At 35.0% G+C, this 23,181-nt stretch overlaps 1 protein-coding gene across 4 annotated transcripts in view; it reads left to right on the top strand.

Moving 5' to 3' along the window:
* UBE2V2 (ubiquitin conjugating enzyme E2 V2) overlaps positions 1-18,920 on the top strand; it is a 41,551-nt gene extending 22,631 nt beyond the window's left edge. For 3 of the 4 annotated variants that reach the window (XM_019718434.2, XM_074318465.1, XM_074318463.1), the window contains 3 exons: positions 3,993-4,141; positions 8,432-8,557; positions 18,035-18,920. In XM_019718434.2, coding sequence (XP_019573993.2) covers positions 3,993-4,141; positions 8,432-8,557; positions 18,035-18,178 — 419 coding nt within the window. In that variant the 3' untranslated portion in view covers positions 18,179-18,920. Of the gene's footprint in view, positions 1-3,992; positions 4,142-8,431; positions 8,558-15,392; positions 15,550-18,034 lie in introns of all 4 variants that reach the window. The other variant, XM_074318464.1, reaches the window with a different exon arrangement.
* Positions 18,921-23,181: the final 4,261 nt, after the last annotated feature.

Here is a 23,181-nt window from a genome sequence, read left to right as displayed (position 1 = left end):
GAGAATAAATGACTCCCCCACTCATTCTCCATGTTGTTAGATTTAACTTTATGAAATTACTGTTTCTGTTGGTTAAAAAGATGACTGAATATCAGCAGTTTCTTTCATGAGTTCAACCCACTAATTTAAGTCTTAGTTTTCTTACCTTGTGAAATGGTGATGTTAATAAGTTACAAGATGAGATTTAATGAAATACTTTTACTTGTAAAATTTATTGCAATGTCTGTCACATAGATGCTCGATAAATACAAGTTGTTTTTAACTAAGGCAGCTTGTTGGAGGTTTGAGGGGAACTCAGTATTCCCAGAGTGCAGCAGGAGGGACTTTTCATCACTTCCATCTTAACAACGGGCTCAGGTTTATTGAAGAGTGACAGAAACCCATATGCCTGAGAGAACTCTGTAGGGGGCAGGTAAGCAGGCTGGCCACCCCATAAGCTGGTTGTGAACCTGGAAGGGCCAGTGTTCCCACTGCATATATGTTCCAGATACTGTCTTCCGTAGTTCTTCAGACACTCTGGGCAGTGGGGTGAGGGGAAAGGGACCCGTAGCCAACCTGAGTGTTCATAAGGACCAGCTAAAGAAGGGTTTGCTAAGTAAGAAAAAAATTTATTCCATTCCTACAGGTGTTTTCCTTTAATTTTTGAGTAGGTGATGATTCATCAGGTCAAAAACTGTGAGTGTCCCTATCCGTGTCTTCCAACAAGATTCTTCCGAATCTACGCTGCCCTCTTCAAAACTGTATTACCTCTCATCCTTTTTTTAGTGTTCAGAACTTTCTTAAAGATAATTAGTTGCAAACTGATAATAAATTTGCTTTGCTATTGTTTCTCATATGTTTATATGGATAGATTGACAGATTTATTACTATTCAAGGTCTTATTAATGCTTTTTTCCCCTATAACTGTTTCAAGTTATAAAATTTATAACTAAATTTGTACTAAAATTTATGAATTAAAATTGGGAAATTCTTATTTCTAATAAACACATTCTAATGTTTGTTTAGCAATCTTTGCACATTTATTTGGCATTGTGGGAATTAAAGGGAAATGATTAGGCATCTGATATCCTTGAGATTAAAAACTGGAAGCATGTTTTCTAGGTTGTATGCATTCATACTTTATCAGTTATTTTTGTCTTATCTCTTATTAGTGGAAGTTCATTGTAATGGTAATGTAAAGGGGAGGCTAGATTAGTGGGAAACCTGGAGACTTGGGTTTTTGACTTGGTTTGGCGACTGACTAGTAGCTACGTGACTTTAGGATTATCACCTAACATTTTTTGGTGATAATTTTCTTTCCTCTGACGTGTTAGGTTTTGGACTGGATGATCTCTGAGGTTTTTCTGGACTTAAAAGATTGGTAGCATTTAAAGAGTTTCAGCTGGAAAGTGGTGTTTATATGAAGATCCCAAGCTAAAAGTATTAAAATATTTAAAACTATTAAAAAATAACACACACACACACACACACACACACACACACACACACACACGACAAGCAGAACTATAGAAAAATGCCCATAGATTCAAGAGATCTAGAAGGCAGCTAATGTACACACAGCAGCTTTTGTGGAGCAACATCCCCATCTTGTGGCTTTGTTCTCTTCACAGGCATTAGTGGTTGGTTGAAATAAAACCAGAATGCCCTAGCCCTGAATTTGAAAATATAGGTCATAATTTTTTGTTTGTTTGTTTTTGAGTCTTATACTTTGAAAACAAAGTAGTCTTAACTGCTATAACCTTTTAAATGTTATCATTGCCAATAATTGGTCCATTAATCTTAGAACTGTTTTCCCAGAATGCTATATAGAGATGATGAAAAGTTTAGGAGTAACTAGGTTTATCACTTTTACGGCACTGAAGTAAGGAGAAACATTAAATTATACATTGTTTACTTTGTAGTTTTGGATGCTTGTAATGGTTACCTGACTGAATTGGTTATAAAAAGGAGGCAATGAAATTCAACATAAGTTTAGAATTGTTCTTGGGGAATGACTTCATAATTATAAAGGGTAATGAAGCTCATTTAAGATTACTTTAAAAAGCAATTCAATAGCAATATATTGTGGAGATCATAACTATACAGCCATAGGAAAATAGCGGTTGTCCCAATGTTATGTGGATAGAAACTTACAGCTTAGGATAAAATTTCCAGGGACCACTCTACAGGGTTGTATGAAAAGCTTTTATTCTCACACATTTTAGATGACGGTAAGTAGAGTTTTATGTAATTCTACTTAATATGGACTCTAAAATGATTATGGCCAACATTTATTGTTTCAGGTAGATTACCATTAATTTTCACAATGATTCTGTGAGGTAGAAACTATGGTTATCTCAGTTTTACAGATGAGAAAACTGCTGTGGGTCACATGTCACGTGGGCAGTAGAACTGGGCACTGGATCTGGGCAGTCTGACTCCTAGATCAGTGCGAGAATATGCTGCCTTTGAAGCTTGTATTACATAATACTACAAGCAGTGGTTAATGGTTAAGAGTGACTGGTCTAGAAATTGGTAGGTCACATAACTTCTTCAAATGTCAGTTTCCACAAGTGTAAAATTGTTGCTTTTAGGATTAAATGGGATAATTTATTTAAAATTGCATACAATGTATGCTAAACAAATGGTTATTAATAATCACAGTAGTTGTAATAATGACTAGTCTTGTTTTTGTGATCCATAACAGCTCCATGTTTCTGTGGCCCAAGATTTTCAAGCATTTTTTTATGAAGCTCAGTGTATAAAGTGGGTAGTGTTTTAGTTTTAAGTTACAATAATTATTGGCTTTTCATTAGTAAGTGAAAGATGTTTTGGTTTCAGCAAGACAGAAGTACAAAATGACAGTCTTTTTAAAGGAGATGTCACTTCTTTGTGCCTCAGTTTTGTGAGAGAGAGAGAGAGAGAGAGAAAGAGAGAGAGAGAGAGCAAGAGAGAGAGCTCATGCAAACACATGCTTGCTACAGAGCCAAAGAGAGAGGATTCTGAGGGCATTTACCTAATTTTTTCAGGACTTGTTCAGTGGGGCTGGAGGATGTTTCATGTTAGATGCTGTTGTGAACAGGGAGGACCACAGGGTCCATTTTTGGAGAAGCCAGTAATCCTAGGAAAGGTTGTGATAAATTGGAAGAGTCGTGGTTGGGACCAGGGATTGAAGGTCAAAGTGATGCCAAAGACCAGTGTTAGTGAGAATGAGGGAGGGGAACCTGTGAAAGGCTGGGCGGTTCTAAGCAAGAAGGATATCTGTGTGAAGATTTTAGAAATAAAGCAGGGAGTGATCAAGTTAAAAGTTAGAGATGTACAGGTGTGAGAAAGGTTTGTGCATTGTGTATAGTTTGCTCTGGTTTGGGCAAACGGGTGAAGGACGTGTCCTAGGAAAATGTCATATTCATGAGGATGTTTGTTCTCAAATCAAGTAACTACCAAGTGAGGATTAATGATCATGTGCTTGTGCTGACATAGGAGAGGTAGGACCCCACTGGTTAGGGATGAGAATAGGAAAAAGACTGGCTGCGGACCGTGGGTGGGGCTGCTTTTGCATTCTAGAAAATAGTACCTTTTAGTGCATTTTGAAAGATTAACATAGTTCTATTCTTTAAAAATCATTAGAGAGTATATTTTAATGAAATTGAACTTTTATGAACTTACTGGTCATGCTCCTTAATTTGTTGCAATGTTTTTGGCTAGAACAGAAATCTCAACTATTCACTATATAATGATTTCCTTATGATTAACTTACGTCAGTACAAAATTAATTACGAATTTGTATATATGTTTTATATTTCTGTTAATGTATGATACCGTGCTTTCTTTAGTGTTTTCATTTTAAGAGATTGTTAGATTCAGCATTTTCTGGGGCACAATGTTTTTTAGAGGCAATTTGGTCTTTTGGGGAAATAATATATAAAGATTAACTTGGAAAAAGCTGAATTTGAATATATGTAGCACTTAAAATTATGAGGTTTTTACATTTACATTGACATTCTTTTGTATAGGAGTTAAAGTTCCTCGTAATTTTCGCTTGTTGGAAGAACTTGAAGAAGGACAAAAAGGAGTAGGCGATGGTACGGTTAGCTGGGGCCTTGAAGATGATGAAGATATGACACTTACAAGGTGGACAGGCATGATTATTGGGCCACCAAGGGTCAGTGCTATAAATTACGTATTTTTTTCTGTTAATACTTATCTTCACTTTAGAGTAAGCATTTTATAATACTGATGTTAAAATAATTATAATGACTGAAAGTTACTCCTTTTTTATTTATTTTATATGCTTTTATTGATGCTTCCCATGTGCAGGGTATAATACTTGACTTTCTGGAGGATTGTGGGGGAAAGATTGATACGGTCATTGCCATCAAGGTGTTTGCAGTTTAGTAGAGAAGAAAAAAAATAAGTACAAATGACAGATTCTAAATATGGCAGAGAAAGTTCACTATGGGACGTTAGAATATGTTTCTTCTAACTGGAATAATTGAGGAAGGCTGAACAGTTGAGGAAGTTGCCTTTGGAATGAGCCTTAAAAAACTGACTGGTAGAATTTCACAAGGTGGTGATGGGGATGGAGAACATTCCAGATAGAGAGGAGAAAAGGTGAGGAAATGGAGGGAATATTTGGGAAAAGCAAACAGTATTTTGACGTAACATATTACTAACCCACTATATATAACAAAGTTTCTAAATTGGTTTCTATTGAGTGCACATTGCTATTTGCTCTCTGCCGTTTGACTTGCCATGTAAATGCTATAGGGCTCAGTTTCTTCATGTATAAAATATATTGAAAAGTCTATGATTCTTACAGACAGTATTTTCTAGTGTTGCTGGCAACATGCCCATTGTGTTTTATTCTCAGGTCTTAAGTTTATGAAGTTTTATTTTTACATAAAATTTTTTCAGATTGGGAAATTTTTTTCTACATTCCATTGCTTATTCAAAGGTCCCATTTACTGCGCTCCCTGCAGTGAGTCTTTTAAATATGTATTGTGTAATGTTTTGACTTGCTGGGAAGAACACAAATTTGAAAGTTGTTAGTCGGATTTTGTTTACTGTTTGCTATCTTGTGATGAGAACATTTCACCTGTTTTCCTGTTGGGTGGAATGTTTTCCTATTGATTATTACAAAAGACAAATGGATCAGTTAATTAGCAATGTTAACTTTAAAGAGTAAATTAATGTATGTTTTATATTTTCTGGTATTCCTTTGCAAAATTTGTGCACACTGTTGAACTAACAAACTCTCCCCGCCCCGCCCCACTCTGATTTTTCCATAAGACTTTGAGAAAGGAAATATAATATTGATGGTTAGAATTTTTGATATATTTTATAACTTGTTATTTGTAATGAAAACCTTGATTTTTCACTGCCAGTGAACATTATTACCATGGTCTGTTTGGTTAAAAAAAACAAAAAGTCCTCATAATTTACAAACATTTTTACTTAATAAATAGTTTGAACATCTGACAGTCTAAACTTGATGGAGTATGAATTTGAAATTATTTAGATTTGTTTTTTTCCCCAGCTACTACCTCTAATGGACTTTAAACTTGAAGAATGTTTTGGAGCTTGTGTATGAGTTCCATAGTGATTGTTATGGGCAGTTTCATAGCACAGTTCCCAAGTGTGAAGAGTCGCTCCCATTGATCTCTCATCCAGTTGTGGACACCAGCAGGACTGTCCAGACTGGGCCCTTTTCTAGTGTTGCTGAACTGCAGGAAGCTCCCTAGTCCAGGCTGTGCCCGTTGTGGTGCAAAGGCTGTTCTAGCTTGTACAGAGGGCAGGGCCTGCTCCGCAAGGGGGACATAGAGCAGATGCTGCCAACTTCCGTGCCAGGCTTCTCTTCCAGTGGGTCCTCTGCTTTCTATGGGTGGTAGTCTTGGAGCACCCTCTCACTTTTTTTGGGTAACAGAAAGAGGCAGGAGGGAAGTACCTTGCAAAGGCACAGTATTCTTCCCAAGCCAGACTCTTCACCACCCATTGATTTTCTGCTTGGCATCCTTTTTCCAATTATATTCCTCACTGAAACATGTGGGACTGGGTGAAGGTGAGTGGCCACAGCAATCACTCATTTGCTATTTAATAAAACCTGCTGGGGTTGGTGTCTCACTTTAGTTGTTTTCTCTTTAGAAGATGCTATATTTAGAGCAATTTTGTCTTCAGCTTTAGGTATCTACATCCAGCCAGGATAATAGAACAATTCTTACCGTAACATACTGTTCCTTGTGAGCTGTTTATTTTTTATGTATTTACTGATTAAGATTCCTGTTTTTTTGTGTTATTGCTGTATCTGTTTGGATTTATATGATTAGCAATTTTGTTTTTCCATGTATGTTTGTATGAAATTTTCTGAAGAATTTAGCATTAGAGGTTTAGTTACTTACATGTGTGTTAAGTTTCCTTATATGTAAATAGAAGTGCTATACCCATCTTCAGAAGTTTTGAGAATTGAATTAATAATTAGATAATAGGTGAGTACCTGACTAGAGTACATACTTAGTACATATTAGTTCCTTTTACTACTCTGTTTTTTATTTTACTCTTTTGTTAGATAATAGAGACTTGGCTGTTAACTTAAAATTTAGAGGTGAAAAGAAAAATTAACCCAAAGGGTCAAGTTAGGATGATGTTTGCTGTAAGCACTGAATTAGATCAGTAGGCTAGCTTAGAGATTTTTAACTTTTTTTTTTTTTAATTGAGGTATAATTTACATATAGTGAAATGCATAGATCTTACCAGGAGTTTTGACAAATCTACTTTGTTACTCACACCCTTAATGAGATATAGAACATTTTCATCACCCCAGAAAGTTCCCTGTGCTCCTTCCCATTCCCATCCCTACTGTAACCAGTATTTTGTGCACCCTAGCATAGTTTTGACTTGTAGAACTTTGTATAAGTTGAATCATGCAGTGTGTGCATTTACCAGTCTACTTCTTTGACTCAGCATGTCTCCGAAGTTCACCTATGTTGTTCCATGTGGTAGTAGTGTTTCTTTTTATTACTGAGTATTATTATACTGTATGGATATACCATAATATGTTCATCAGTTCTCCTGTTCATGGGCATTTGGATTTTACCTACTTTCTGGCCATTACAAATAAAGGTGGCATATGATTACCTTTAACATTATGGAATTTCTCGGGGGCTATAATAATAATAATTATAATAATTATTATTATTGTTATCTTTTTTAAAGAAAATTTTCTAGAGAAGCTGATGTGCATCCAAATTGGAGAACGACAGACTAGATGATTTCCTTGAGCTCTGTCTGATTTTAGTACTTTTTATACATATCAAAGGTGCTGGTCATATTATTAATATGTTTGCCATTAAACTTGGATGAGCTTTATACAGCTGTTTCTTTTTTTAAATATTAAAATATTTAATATATATACAAGATTGTTGAATACATTTTAAATTACAGTAGTTTAATATCCCAGTTCTGACCTCCACTTGGGAATAACTCTTACTTAAGGGGAAGGAAACTGTAGGTCAGTTTTGGCAAGTGAAATCTGTAGGCAAATGGTTCCCCCACTCCAGGTTTATTATAGAAACCAACAGGCATTACATTTGTTCCTTTTATTTATTTTTTATTTTCTTGTTTTAATTGTATACCAGTAAGTTAATCAAGTGAACAAAATCCATAAGGATAAAGAAGAATTAGTTATAGGCATGAAAAGTAAGCCCTGAATAATCTAGAAGCAGTTAAGTCTGGTAGCTTTAAAATGACTTTTTAATAATGGTAATGTTAAACTTCTCGATTAAGAAACCCCATTTTAAAATGATTTGGAAATATGAAGTTTACTGTTTTATCTCTGAATTCAGATAATAGAATTTAATGATCCACAAAATTAATGAAATAGTAATGTAAATATAACTAATAAGAGGCATGAAATAATTGTTTTATTGCTGTAAGATGGTATAATATAGTGTTTTCCCTCTTGCTAGAAGTTACTGATTGCCATATAAGTTGGTAGCCATATAATTTATTGTCCAACCAGACCATTTTGAGAATAAAAAGAAGCACTATTCATAAAAGAAGCATTAGAACAGTAGGGATAAATAGAATTGTCCTAGATGAATGGGAACCTTTATGTATGCGTGACACAGTCAAGTTGTCCCTCCCCCGACAGTGTGAACTTTTTTAGTACAACCTGAATTTAAGTGGTTTGCTTTTTCCTTTTAATTTGTTACAGGCATTGATTGTATCACAAAAATCAAGTTATGATCATTTTGATATGACTTTGTAGAATTATTTTATAAAATCTCTATTTTTAAGTATGCTTGCTGCATTTTTTTCTAATCATGTAGGTCAAATAAATTTGAATATAGAAAAGTAAATTCTTGATCACATACACAATAATATCAAGTACATTCACATTGTACTTTTCCTTTTTATTAGCACTTGAATATTATTATTATTATTTTTTGCCTTCCAGACAAATTATGAAAACAGAATATATAGCCTGAAAGTAGAATGTGGACCTAAATACCCAGAAGCTCCTCCATCAGTTAGATTTGTAACCAAAATTAATATGAATGGAATAAATAATTCCAGTGGAATGGTAAGTTAAAGTAGTTGTTTTTTTTTTTTTTCCTTATATAACCTATAATATATAGTGAGGAGAAAGTTAAAGAAAAAAAGAACCTTTGTTTAGCTGAAAGTCTAAAGAAGTTTATCTTATATTGTTTTTCTTTCATAAATCAATCTATCCTTAAAAACCTTCATGTACCAGCCAATATAGATGAGATAGTAACACTTCACTTAAGGTTTTATTAATTGCGTCAGTAGTCCTATTTCATTGAATCTTTATTTGGTGAAAAGATGACCATTATTATTATTTGTAATGTTGTTTGTCTTTAGGGTTAAGTTATATTTGGTGAGATTAAAAGGATGAGTATTGACGAAGAGGAGCTTTTCTTTGAATAACAAGTATGTCTGTATTGGAACACACAGTCATAGTTGAGCACTATTGTTTATTTAAAGCAAATAAACAAAACTGATGCAGTCTATCTGACTCACACAAGAATGTTAGTGGAAATAGCTCAATTTCCAATATGAATAGATTGTTAGGTTCATGTTAAGACTTTAAAGTTCAGGCTCTCAAGGTGTCATGTTGAGAACACACTTAAATGCAAAATAGGCGTACATGTTGGGAAGCATTATAACATAATAATAATAAAATGAACATCATCCATCTTAGGAAATAGAATGTTACCAATATCCTTAACTTCTTCTGTGCTCCTCCACATCCCATTTTGTGTTGTTCTCTTTTTCCACCAATGGTAATTAACATCTTGAAAATTTTCTTTTATATTTTCTTCTTTATAGTTTTACCTAATATATCTCATATGTACACCTGTCCTCCTGTGCTCTTTCCTTCCCTTTCTCTTCCTTCTCTCCTCTCTCTCTCTCTCTCCCTCTCTCTCCCCCTCTCCCTCTCCCCTCTCCCTCCCTCTCCCTCCCTCCCTCCTCCCTCCCTCCCTCCCTCTCCCTCCCCTCCCCCTCCCTCTCCCCTCCCTCTCCCTCCCCCTCCCTCTCCCTCCCCTCCCCCTCCCCTCTCCCCCCTCCCCTCTCCCCTCTCCCCTCTCCCCTCTCCCCTCTCTCCTTCCCACTCTCTCCTCTCTCTCTCTGTCTATCAGAAACCATGAATTTATACCAGTACCTCCAATTCCAACAGTGCAGGGTTTGTTCCACATTTCAACCTTCCCATATTTGTAATTCCCTTCTCCAACAGTGAGAAACCTGGCGGCCAACTGTCCCCAATATATTTACTTAAATTTGCTCAATTCTCTCTGTACGTAACCACACTTCTGGCAACAGGTTGAGTTCTGGACACACAGGTAGCCCCGCACACCCCAACCCCAGCCTAGTATGGAGGCCCAAAGCTGGGCCCCAGGTAGACTCGCATCTCCCTGCTGGGTGCATTGGCCGAAAGCATGACCCTCACAGAGGAGGAAGGTGGAAAGATCATTAGAAATCTCAACCCTACATCTGCTGGGTCACTCTCAAACTCCCTATCTGGTATGTGCCAACTCAAAGCTGGACCCTGAGGATTGTCTCTGTCTGTCAATCTTTGTAATTTGCCAGGATGTTTAGTCCATTTACATTTAATGTACAGTAATTATTAACTCATTGAGGTTTAAATAAGTAATCTTATTTTACGGTTTTTGTTTTCCCATGTGTTTCTTGTTTTCGCCTACTTTTGAAACGGTTGTTCTCAACTTTTTAATTCCATTTTTGTTCTTCCAATGGGTATTCTAGAAATTATGATATGGATACTTAACTATTTCTATGTTAAGTAATAGTAAGAGATATGATGGAGTCAGGATTAAGAAACATTTTGAATTTACAGAAAGGATATTGTTTAGGGAATTTCTTTTATGACAGCATTACCTTTATGAGGAATATATTTTTGTTAATTTTCTCGTATCAGGTGTAATTTTTCTTCTCAACTGTTCATTTGTTTTCATATTATAGAGTCTGTGAATTAAGTAATTACTGGTGGATTCTGCACTATTGTGGGAACTAGGAAATTTAGGAATCAATTTCAAACCAACCTTTAATAATCTGTAACAAACTTTTAACAACCTTTATCTGATCTCATGGGCTTCTTGTCTACCTTTTGACATTTTGCCTCTCTCTCTTCTCTATTTGTCTTCCCTCAACCTATCTATCATTAAGTCCTGTCAGTCTTTGTTGAAAATGTAACTTGCATCAGGTCTTATGTTTCTGTTTACATTGTTACTAAATGAATGTTGATCCTCATCTGTTATCTGGACCTTTACATCAATCTCTCTGATTCTACTTTTTTTATCCCCTCCAATCTCTACAAAGCAAGCTGCCAGAGAGATCTTTTTTTTTTTTTTTAATTTTATTTTATTAAATTTATTGGGGTGACAATTGTTAGTAAAATTACATAGATTTCAGGTGTACAATTCTGTATTACATCATCTATAAATCCCATTGTGTGTTCATCACCCAGAGTCAGTTCTCCTTCCATCACCATATATTCGATCCCCCTTACCCTCATCTCCCACCCCCCACCCCCCACCCCCCTTACCCTCTGGCAACCACTAAACTATTGTCTGTGTCTATGAGTTTCTGTTTCTCATTTGTTTGTCTTGTTCTTTTGTTGTTTTTGGTTTATATACCACATGTCTTTCTAAAACACAAATTGTAGCTTGTCACTTATGTGCTTTAAATCCTTTAATGGCTTCAGTCACAATGGGCATACTTCTTGCCATAGTTCATCAGGAACTCAACAGGGTGCACACTGCCCTGCACACCTTTTGTTTGGTTTTATAGGACCTTTGCACTTTCTGTTATTCCTGTCTTGACATCTCCCCCATTCTGGCTAATCCTTATAGATTATCAGTGTGTAAATGTCACTTTCTCTGAGAGGTCTTAACTGATTCCCCCATCTGAATTATGTCTCTTGTTACTGTTACAATCATATTGTTATTCCTTTCCTTTGTAACAGCTACTGTGAATTATCACTTTTCTCTTGTTTTTATTTTTGGTGTTTTTAAAAGAAATATTTCTAACATACACAGACCATTTTTAGAGAATAAGATAACTCACATCCTCCACCTTACTTTGTCATATCTTAACATTTTTGTCTTATTTGTAGCAGACCTTTTTAAAAGACTCATTATAAATAGTTAACTCTGTGCCTTTCTCCAGTTTCTCCCCTTTTCTTTCTTCAGAGGTAGTCCCATTTTGAATTTGGTGATTATAATTTCTGTGCATGATTGTTGTGCTATTACTACTATGCATGTGTGTGTAAACTTCTGTATTGTATCCCTTTTGTGTGGAATTGTATGTCAGTGATTTTTGAGATTCACCAATGTTGAGTCATGCAAATTAGATTGTTTCTTTTTATTGTTTAATATTCAATTTTTCACTTGCTGGGCATTTGGGTTTTTTTTTTTTTTTTTTTTTTTTTTCAGTTTTCACTGAAAAGATTGCTATAAAGAATATTCTTGTACAGTATTCTTATACCCTAAGGCAGTGCCTCTCAGGACCCGGTATTTGTTTATTGGTTCCAATATGTTGTGGATAAATGCTTTTGTAAAATATAATAAAATTGCATTACTAGAAAAGTAAAATAAAAAGACAAAATGCTCAGAATTTTTAAAATAAAAAATTCTCTGTCAAACTATTGTAGAACTCTCTCAATGTTTATTCTCAATTTCTGTGTTTATCTTGTCATGGATGAGTAAAATCAGTTCAAGGTCTGGCACTGTTCCATGGAACAGTGAGTAGCACTTGCTCCAGGGCATATATCTAGAAGTGGCATGTCTGCTGAGTGTGGGGCTTGTCTTGAGCTTGATTGAGTATTGCCAAGTTGCTCTCCACAGGGTTATGTTCATGTCTGTCCCTCTAGCTATATGTAATATTACCCTGTGAATGTACATTCCCACCAGCACTTCATATTGCCAAGCTGGAATGGATATTTGAAATCAGAAAAATAAATACTGATTTTAATTATTAGAATGTTGGTGTTTATAAAGGGTTGAGGTGAGGTATATGTATTGGACATCAGTTTTTCTCTTGATTGATAGTTAAGAATTTAAATTATTACTTTTATAAGTAGTAAATAGCATGGAATTTCACATTGCCCATTGGTGATTGTGCCAGCATAATTTTATATATTTTGAGGTTATTTAAGTACCGGATGAATTATAGGTATTGCTTTAGTCATTTTGGTTTATATTTATTTAATACAACTAGTCAAAATTATTCCTTGTGGGTGGTTAGCATTATACAGCATAAATTACAATGCTTTATGCTGTGAGGTCTCAAGTTTTAGAAGTTATTGTATATTATAGACTGATAAGATACAGATTTGTTCTGACATGATATTTATTTCCCCATGCTCTTTTCTCCCTCCTCCCTTTTCATCTATTTCCCCCCCACATTTTTTATGCACTTTGTTGGTGTTTTACAGGATTTACAATCACTTATGTTTATTTTATTCTTTTAACTTTACAGCTGGAAGTGTTTTCTTTTGCTTTGGAAATGACTTGTTATTCTCTCAACTTATTGTATAAACTTGTTCAGTTATGGAGTTTATTTAAAATAGGATAATGGGGTTGCTACTCATGTAAGTTAAAACATTGGAGGAAGCATTTTAAAATACGTCTTAACATTCTTATCGTTTCAGTTACTTGTAAGAGAGTTATAAAAATTATTGTTCTTTTCTATTTTTAAATAGTTGTATTGTGATATAATTCACATACCATAAACTTTACTCATTTAAAGTGTGTAATTCAATGTTTTTTAGTAGTCACAGGGTTGTGGTGTACCCATTACTACAATCCAATTTTAGAACATTTTTGTTTCTCTGAGACCCCTTACCCATTAGTTGTCACTTTCTGTGCCACTTCCCGTGCCCTAAATAACCACTAATTTATTTTCTGTCTATATAGATTTGCCTATTCTGGACTTTTTGTGTAAATAGAATTATGCATATGTGTTCTTTTGTTACTGACTTCTTTCACTTAACATAATATTTTCAAGGTTCAAGTTTTAGCATATATCAGTACTTGGTTTCTTTTTATTGCTGAATACTATTCCGTTATAAGATATATCACATTCTGTTTATTCATTCATCACCTGATGGATATTTGGGTTTTCCACTTTTAACTATTATGAATGCTGCTGTGAACATTTGTGTACAAGTTTTTGTGTGGGCAAATATTTTCATTTCTCTTGAGTGTATACCTAAGAGTGAGATTGCTGGGTTATATGGTAATTCAGTGTTTAACTTTTTTTAGGAACTGCCAGACTGTTTTTTTTAAAGTGGACATACCATTTTACATTCCCACCATCATTACATAAGGGTTCCAACTTTTCTGCATTCTATATCTTTTTTATTATAACCATCCTAGTGAGTGTGAAGTGGTATTTCATTGTGGTTTTGATTTGCAACTCCCGGATCAGGCTAATGTTGAGCACATTTTCAAATGCTTATTGGTCATTTGTATATCTCCTTTGGAGTAATGTCTATTCAGATTCTTTGTGTATTTTTTAAAGCAGTTTAACAAAACAAGGACTTATTATCTCACAGTTTCCGTTGGCCATGAATGTAGGTGCAGCTTTGCTGGGTCCTGTGACTCAGGGTCTCTCACAAAATGTCAGTCTGTGTTGTAGTCTCATACAAATGCTTGACTGAGGAAAGATCTAATTCTAACCTCAGTCTTTTGGTTGTTGGCAGGATTCAGTTCTTTTTGGGTTTTTGGACTGAGGGCCTCAGTTTCTTGCATGCTGTTGCGTAGAGAGCACCTTCAGTTGCTTGCTGTGTAAGCCTCTCTTCAGGGCAGTTCACAGCCTGGCAGCAGACTTCCTTCCGCGAAGCAAGGAGTAAAAGCAAGAAAGGGCAAGATACAAGCCTGAATATTTTTGTAACTTACCATAAATGACATTCCAATCAGACATTAGAAGCAAATCACTAGGTCTAACCCTTACTCAAAGGGAGGGATTACACAGAACGTGAATATCAGGAATTGAAGATCTTTGGGAACCATTTTAAAAGCGTCTATCTTAGTTTGGGCAGCTATGACAAAAATACCGTGGACTGAGTGGTTTAAACACCAGAAATTTATTTCTCACAGTTCTGGAGGCTGGGAAGTTCAAGTTCAGGGCACTAGCATGGTTGGGTTTTGGTGAGAATTCTCATCTTTGATTGTTGACGATGGGACTTCTTGTTGGATGTGAGAGCGAGCTATAGTCTCTTTCTCCTCTCAAAGGGATACTAATCCCATTATGGGGGTTCCACCTTTATGACCTTATCTAAATCTAATTACTTCCCAAAGACCTCAGCTCCTAATACCATCCCTGTTGGGGTTAGGATTTTTTTTTTGTTTAAGGCGGGTGCAGCTTGCAGTGGCCCATGCGGGGATTGAACCGGCAACCTTGTTATTAGCACCATGCTCTAACCAACTGAGCTAACCAGCTTCCCCTAGGGGTTAGGGTTTTAACATAAGAATTTTGAGGGGAACACAAACATGTAGTCCATAACAGCTGCTACCACAGTCGTCCTTTGCCCATAGTTTAACTGAGATATTTAGCCTTTTATTACTGTATTGTAAAAGTTCTTTATATACTGAACAAGAGCTCCTTATCTAGTATATGATTTGCAAGTATTTTTCCATTCCATGGATTGTCTCTTTGGTTTCTTGATGGTATGGTTTGCAATGCAAAAAATTTTAATTTTGATATAGCCATTTTATTATTTTTTCTTTTGTTGAATGTACTTTAGGTATTATATCTAAGAAACCATTACCAAATCCAATATCAGGAAGATTTATTCCTGTTTTCTTCTAAGAGTTTTATAGCTTTCACTCTTTTTTTTTTTTTTTTAACTTTTATTTATTTTAAGTGTGTTTTTCCAGGACCCATCAGCTCCAAGTCAAGTAGTTGTTTCAATCTGGTTGTGGAGGGCTCAGCTCACAGTGGCATATGTGTGGATGGAACCAGCAACCTTGTTGTTAAGAGCACCGTGCTCTAACCAACTGAGCTAACTGGCCGCCCTATAGCTTTCATTTTTAGGTCTGTGATCCATTTTGAGTTAATTTTGTGTATGGTGAGAGTTAAGAGTCCAACTTCATTCCTTTGCATATGGATATCTGGTTGTCCCAACACTATTAATTGATGATACTATCCTTTCCTTATTGTGTATTCTTGTCAAAGATCAGTTCACTGTGTATGCGTGATGCATGGATTTATTTTGGGGCTCTCAATTGTATTCCATTGATAGGTATGTCCATCCTTATATAAGTAAAACCTTGATTACTGTAGCTTTGCTGTAAGGCTTGAAATTGGAAGAACTTGGTTCTTCTTTTTCATATTGTTTTGCCTATTTTGAGTTCCGTGCATTTTCATGTGAATTTTAGGATCAGCTTGTCCATTTCTTCAAAAAAATAAGGCATTTGAAATTTTGATAGGGGTTGTATTGAATCTGTAGATCAATTTGAGGAATGTCATCTTAATAATCAATATTAAGTCATCTGATCTGTGTACATCGGATCTTTCCACTTATTTAGGTCTTTAATTTCTGTCAACAATTTTTTATAATTTTCAGTGTACAAGTCCTACACTTTTGTTAAAGCTGTACCTATATAGTTTATTCGTTTATCCTATTGTAACTAGCATTGTTTTACTTTTATTTTCAGATTGTTGTTTGCAAGTGTACAGACATGCAACTCGTTTTTGTATGTTGATCCTATATCCTGCAGCCTTGCTATACTTGTTTATTAGCTCAAATAGTTTTTTGTTTTGTTTTGTTTTGTTTTTTAAATTGGGGAGTACTGGGAACAGTGTGTTTCTCCAGGGCCCATCAGCTCCAAGTCAAGTAACTTTCCCTCAATCCAGCTGTGGAGGGCGCAGTCCAACTCCAAGTCCAGTTGCCGTTCTTAGTCTTAGTTGTAGGGGGTGCAGCCCACCATCATCCCATGCGGGAATCGAACCGGCAACCTTGTTGTTAAGGGCTTGTGCTCTAACCAACTGAACCATCCTGCCGCCTCTCCAGTAGGTTCTTTAGTGAATACCTTGGTATTTTCAGTATACAAGCCCATGTCCACTGCAAATAGCAATAGTTTTACTTCTTCTTTTTTTTTTTTAAATCTGGATGCCTTTATTTCATTTTCTTGCCTTATTGCCTGTTTAGAACCTCTAGTACAATCTTGAATAGCAGTGAAGAGAGTAGAAATCCTTGCCTTGTTCCTGATAAGGAAGAAAGTATTTAGTCTTTCACCATTAAGTATGATGTTAGCTACATATTTTTTATAGATGCCTTTTATTAGGTTGAGGCAGTTCCCTCCTGTTCCTAATTTGAGTGTTTTTATCATGAAAGGTTGTTGGATTTTGTCTGTTGAGATAGTAATGGTTTTTGTTCTGTATTTTATTAATATGGTGTATTACATTGATTGACTTAAAATATTCAACCAACCTTGCATTTCTGTGATAAATCCCATTTGGTTATGGTGCATAATTTTTTTTGTATGTTGCTCAAGGTCACCCATAAGTGAGAGTTTATGGGCTTCTCAGGTCTTTCATGAGCCTGTGCATAGCCCTGTACATGTGTGGTCTCCTAGATTCACAGGTCTATATATTTTAGAACTTTACCCTGTTATTGCCTCCCTAGGCAGCAGAGATATTTAAACAGTTGACACTGATATAAATGCCAGGGATGGGGGTGGCTGTTATGGTGGAGCACAGGCAGTACCCAGTGGGTGAGTTCTGAGGTCAGATAAAGAAAAACCTCGTGAATAGCATTTTCCAGGGAACTGCCAGATAGGTCACGTGATGGCAGTTACCTTGGAATGAGGCTCTGAAGGAGCTCCAACCCCATTCTATCAGTCTTCCACAGTGGAAGATTAATTTAGTACAGTGCATAGAATACATTGGAAAGAAAAATCTCAAAGCAGAGATCAAGTTCACAGTTCTTTCCTAAATTCCAGTGGAGATAAATGCACAGATTTTTGGTAGTAGCATTGGAAATGGAGAGGAACCTTTCAACCTTATTTCATCAAGTAGGAATTGGTAGAGGCGGCCAGGTAGCTCAGTTGGTTAGAGCGTGGTGCTCTTCACAACAAGGTGGCCAATTCCATCCCAACATGGGCCACTGTGAGCTGCGCCCTCCACAACTATATTGAAACAACTACTTGACTTGGAGCTTATGGGTCCTGGAAAAACACTTAAAATAAATAAAAGTTAAAAAAAAAAGGAATTGGTAAATATGTTTACAATGTAGTTATTTAATATGAGGTTTTTTATTTCTGACAATCCAAGTTCACTACATGTTTATTTGTAAAATATAGAAAAGTACACAGACAAGACACAAATTATAGAAAACATCTGATAAAGAAGGAATATTTTTTCGAAATATTATGTGAACCTGCAGTCATAATGTTATCTTTTGTGAAAATAGAGTGAGGCAATGCATTTTTAAAAGGACTTACTAAAATATGTTTAATAAATTGGTGCCATAGTACTTGAAGCTTGGTAGTTAATTTTACTTTTTCCCTCCTTTCAGGTGGATGCACGGAGCATACCAGTGTTAACAAAATGGCAAAATTCATATAGCATTAAAGTTGTACTCCAAGAGCTAAGACGTCTAATGATGTCCAAAGAAAATATGAAGCTTCCACAACCACCAGAAGGACAAACATACAATTAATTTTTGGATCTCAAACTTGTCTTAAATCAACAGTCTTCTACTCATGTTAATGTATTGATTAAATATCACAATGCAAAATACCCACACATTAAGTAAAAGAATTCCAGCTGGTAAACATGACTGGAACATTTGTAAGAATGTATTTAATATATATGCACCTATTATGTTTGCAGATAACAGGAAAAATGCAGCACAATTTTTTTTTAAGGCACTGTCATTTAAACATAAACCTGGAGTATTCAAAATAGAATTAAGGCTTACAAGAGAAAAGTATGGTGAGAAGTGTCAGATAGCTGTGGAAGCATGTGTATTTCTAAAAAGTAAAAAGCTCAAGAAAGAAAAGGAAATGGCATGCTTTATCCCTCTCTCTTAGGGAAACAGTTTTCATTTTAAATTGTCTAGTAAAGTAACAGGTACAATGAATATTGTCACAGATTGTTTTAATTTTTGAAGTGGTGTGGGTGCTGACTACTAGTATCAAAAGTATGTCCAGAATTGTTTTGATACCTGTATTTATAATAAAAAAAATGTTGTGGGGAAGGTCGATGAATTTCTGTTAAGAGATGTTCCTTGTGTTACATGTAACAGACATGGTAAATATTTGTTTACAGTCTTTGTTTGACAAACCATGCATTTAAGTTTAAATGAAATCAACAAAAAGGAAATAGGTGTATGAATATGTGATTTTGAGATTAAAGTTAGTCTTAAAATGTAAATAAAACATGGATCGTGTCCTCAGAAAGTGTGCCATTTCTATTATATTGATGTGGTATATGTACAGTATCTTGCTATCAAAAATTGGAATTATTGTAGCTTTTCATCCATACACACCTTTTATTATTTGTCCTATTTTGTATACTTCTTGTAATTGGAATTTGCGGAGTATTTCAGAGAACAAATTACCTGATTATTTTAAGTTTCTTTGGTGAAGGAGGAATTCCAGGTATTATATTTTGACTTTGATTTCACCAGGAATATATTAAAAATATGTTGGAATTCTAGCAATTTTTATAGAATTATAATTGCAAATCATCCAAATATACATTGCATTTTTTATTCGTCTTTTTTTCTTTGTTTTCCTGTGACATTTCTTCTATCAATGATTTAATACTATCTGGGAATAATTTTATCCATTTCACTTAACTTCCACTTTGGCATATATATAATTCTGAACTGATAGTTTGTTGTATGTTCTGCTTTTACCAAAGTGAAGGTGTTTGGTCACTTTTTCATTTCAAACCACTAGATATACTGTTTTGCTGAAAATTCTCTTTTCTTAGGGAATTCACTGAAAAAAATAGAAAGGTGATTAGGTAACAAGGACAAATTTCTCAAATATGCCCTGACATGTTTTTATCAAGTTCATTGAAATTTAAAGCTTTGAGCTATCGTTTCTTAGTGTTAATTTGTCTAAATGTTTAATTTCAACATGGCTATTCTATTTTAATTTTCAAAGATATTTAAAATGCTTTAAATTGACACAATACGAAGATAAAAATTAATGCATGTATAACTTAAAATAAGTTTGAAATGAGCTATTACCTTGGAATACATTCTTAAAATTTTTAAATGGTTGAAGGAGATTAAATTGAATTCCACTGATGTTATATGTGGTTACTGATGGTCTAAATCAGTCTCTTTAATAACTTCTTTTCCACGTGGAATACGTGACTTGTCATACTTGGGAGCTAGTAACCATTTGAGTGCTGTTAAATTATTTATATATTAGTTGTCTGAGAATCTGGATACCTTGATCATTTTTCCTTTTTCCCCATATTCACTATTGTGAAGAGTTTTATTCCCCACCCAAGCGTATGTTGTTTGAGTTGACTTTATAATGTTTATTTCCCCTCTTTTGTTTTCGGGACAATGGCTCTCTGCTGAAATCTGCATGCCAATTAGCCAATTTCCAAAGCAGGATGTATTTTGCGTGTCACAGTCAAGATGTACATGGCAATTAAGACACACTGGTTGATTATAAGAGGAGTTAATATAGAGCCACGTTTTTTTTTTTTAAAGTGATAGCTTCAGATTTTTTTTTTTTTAAGATTTTATTGGGGAAGGGGAACAGGACTTTATTGGGGAGCAATGTGTATTTCCAGGACTTTTTACTGGGGAACAGTAGTTGTGTTTTTCCCAGGACTCATCAACTCCGTCCAAGTTGTCCTTTCAATCTTAGTTGCAGGGGCACAGCTGAACCACCAACCTTGTGGTTGAGAGGACGCGCTCCAACCAGCTGAGCCATCTGGCCACCCAGGAGCTCAGCAACAGCTCATTGACTTCATTCTAGTTGCGGAGGCCGCAGCTCGCTGGCCCCTGTGGGAATTAAACCTGCAGCCCCGTTGCCCAGAGCTGGTGCTCTAACCAACTGATCCACCCGTCCGCCCATAGAGCCACTCTTAATTGTAATATTTTTACTGTGTTTCCCCGAAAATAAGACCTAGCTGGACAGGCAGCTCTAATGCATCTTTTGGAGCAAAAATTAATATAAGACCCAGTCTTATATAAGGCCCGGTCTTAAAATAAGACTGGGTTTTACATTAATTTTTGTAACATAGCATTTTTGTTTTTAAATTTTTTTTTTTTAATTGGGGAAGGGGAACAGGACTTTATTGGGGAACAGTGTACTTCCAGGACTTTTTTTTCCAAGTCAAGTTATTGTCCTTTCAATCTTAGTTGTGGAGGATGCCGTTAAGCTTCAAGTTGTTGTCCTTTCAGTCTTAGTTGCGGAGGGTGCAGCCCAGCTCCAGGTCCAGTTGCCGTTGCTACTTGCAGGGGGCACAGCCCACCATCCACCATCCCTTGTGGGACTCGAGGAGTTGAACCGGCAACCTTGTGGTTGAGAGCCCACTGGCCCATGTGGGAATCGAACCGGCAGCCTTCGGAGTTAGAGCACGGATCTCCAATCGCCTGAGCCACCGGGCTGGTTCCAAGATAGCAGTTTTGAAGCTGTTTTTCCTTTGTCTGTTTTATGAAGTGGCTAAGGTTGTAGGATGTGTGATACTAACTTAAAAGAACTGTAAAATTGCCTTTGAAATTTGTTTAAAAGGGTAGCAGGTGAGACCCTAGGGGATGATCTTAATAAAGATTACAAAAATAATATTCTTGTCCTATTAGGTCAGTGTTGTTATGCTTTAATTTACTAATTTTCATAATTGTTAATTTAAACTTTTTTGTTTTTTTTAGTAGTTTTAAGTAATGGTATTTGTTATGGAGTTTTAGAATTTTGGAACATAAACATTTGTAAGCCTAGTTAATGGTATTTAAGTCTTTGGGGTGTATGATACAATTTTATAATTTTAAATTATCCTTTAAAGGAATTTATCATACTTCAGATTTGGATAAATGATTGGAGAGTGAATTAGTTTGACTCTCATATAATTTATTAGTCTGAATTACTTAATATCAATTCACTGATTTACATATTTCCCACTAAATATATGTTGTTACTGACAAATACATGTGAAATTCATATTGTTTTGAAAATTTAGAGGGTACTGCTGGAAAATATTAATGCATTTCCTTAATAGATTTGGTGTGTATGACTTTGGGTGGTTCTGGTTAGTGCATCATGAAATTGTAGACTTTGATCAAAACTGTGTTAACTCTTGTAATGAGCAAGCACATGGCTGTGTTCTTACATTTTTAAAGACTATAAGTACTATTGATAAACTCTAGTATCATGAATAATTGGACTTTGGGAGGTATTTAAGGAATTTTTTTCAGATTTCCTTTTATAAATATATTTTTTGACATATATGTAGAATCATAGTATCATTTATTGCTGGTAAGGATCTAAAAGGCACTGGTTTTACTTTTCTGATAAATATCTATATAATTTCCCAGTACCAACTTGGTTGACTTTTATTTTCACAAAAAGATTGCAACTCTTAAGATTTTGGGAAGTGTATATATTTTGTATATAAAATAGAAACATAAAAAGGAGTGGATATGTTGTATTACAGAATTGATTGGAGCATTAGCAGTAAATTCCCACCCAGTACTGTGTTTACTAAAAAGCAGGAAATGCATGGAAATAGAATATCTTTTATGCTAAAATTAATATGCCTTATAGATGTTATAAAGAGTAGATGTAAATCTTACAGTTCATACTGAAAATGTTGGCTATTTAAAAAATATTGTGGAGCATTGAAAGTAAAACACCATAAGCATTTTCTGAAGAGAAAATTAATACAGGTATTTGATGATACTGAAAATAAATGACAAGTCAAAACCATCATTTTGTCAATAGGGAGTTTGGGGAACTCATTGAGTGAGTACATGATTAAGAAAAACAAAAAAGATAATTGGATATGAAGAAGTTGCCATAGTGTTTGAAGCCTTAGTTGAGTATTCTCGCCTAATAACATTCCTAAGGGTTTGCTCCATCTCATTTTTACATTTAGTGCAGAAGATCAACCCAAGATTTATTTTTGGCAAGTTCATTTTTGAAACAAATGATAAACAATCAGGTAGACCTCACTTTCTTAACTTAGAAATATTCCAGGAATTATCCTTTCCCAAGAGAATAACACCAAATACCATGTAAGGATTGTAGACTTATAGAATTATTTTATCTTGTCCTTGTTCATCTATTTTAAGTTTATCTAGAAGTTTTGGCAGCCAAAAGATTATACAAAAGCAAAGTTAATATTCCACCTCCAAAGGAGGACTAATAGTTGGCACTAAGAACCAACAGTAATGAGAAACCGGTGGTCAGTAAAAACGCAATCATTGTACTGATTGAGAGTGAAAACTTTTAGTTGGTTCATTTCAGTAGTTGAGTAATTTAAAAACATTATTCAAAGATTATAAGAAACACTTAACAATTGTGTGTATATTCCTTCATCTAATAACTTTATTTTTTTAAAGATTTATATAGCTTTTTAAAAAGCAGGTTATTAACAATTGTTTCAAAGTAATCTGGAATATTTACATTATAATGTGATGTGAGATTTTAACAGGACATTCTCATTTAAATGTAGTAAAATTTATTATAATAC

Source organism: Rhinolophus sinicus, linkage group LG14 (genome assembly GCF_036562045.2).
Source record: "Rhinolophus sinicus isolate RSC01 linkage group LG14, ASM3656204v1, whole genome shotgun sequence".
Classification (NCBI taxonomy): domain Eukaryota; kingdom Metazoa; phylum Chordata; class Mammalia; order Chiroptera; family Rhinolophidae; genus Rhinolophus; species Rhinolophus sinicus.
This window is presented reverse-complemented; position numbering and strand designations above follow the sequence as displayed.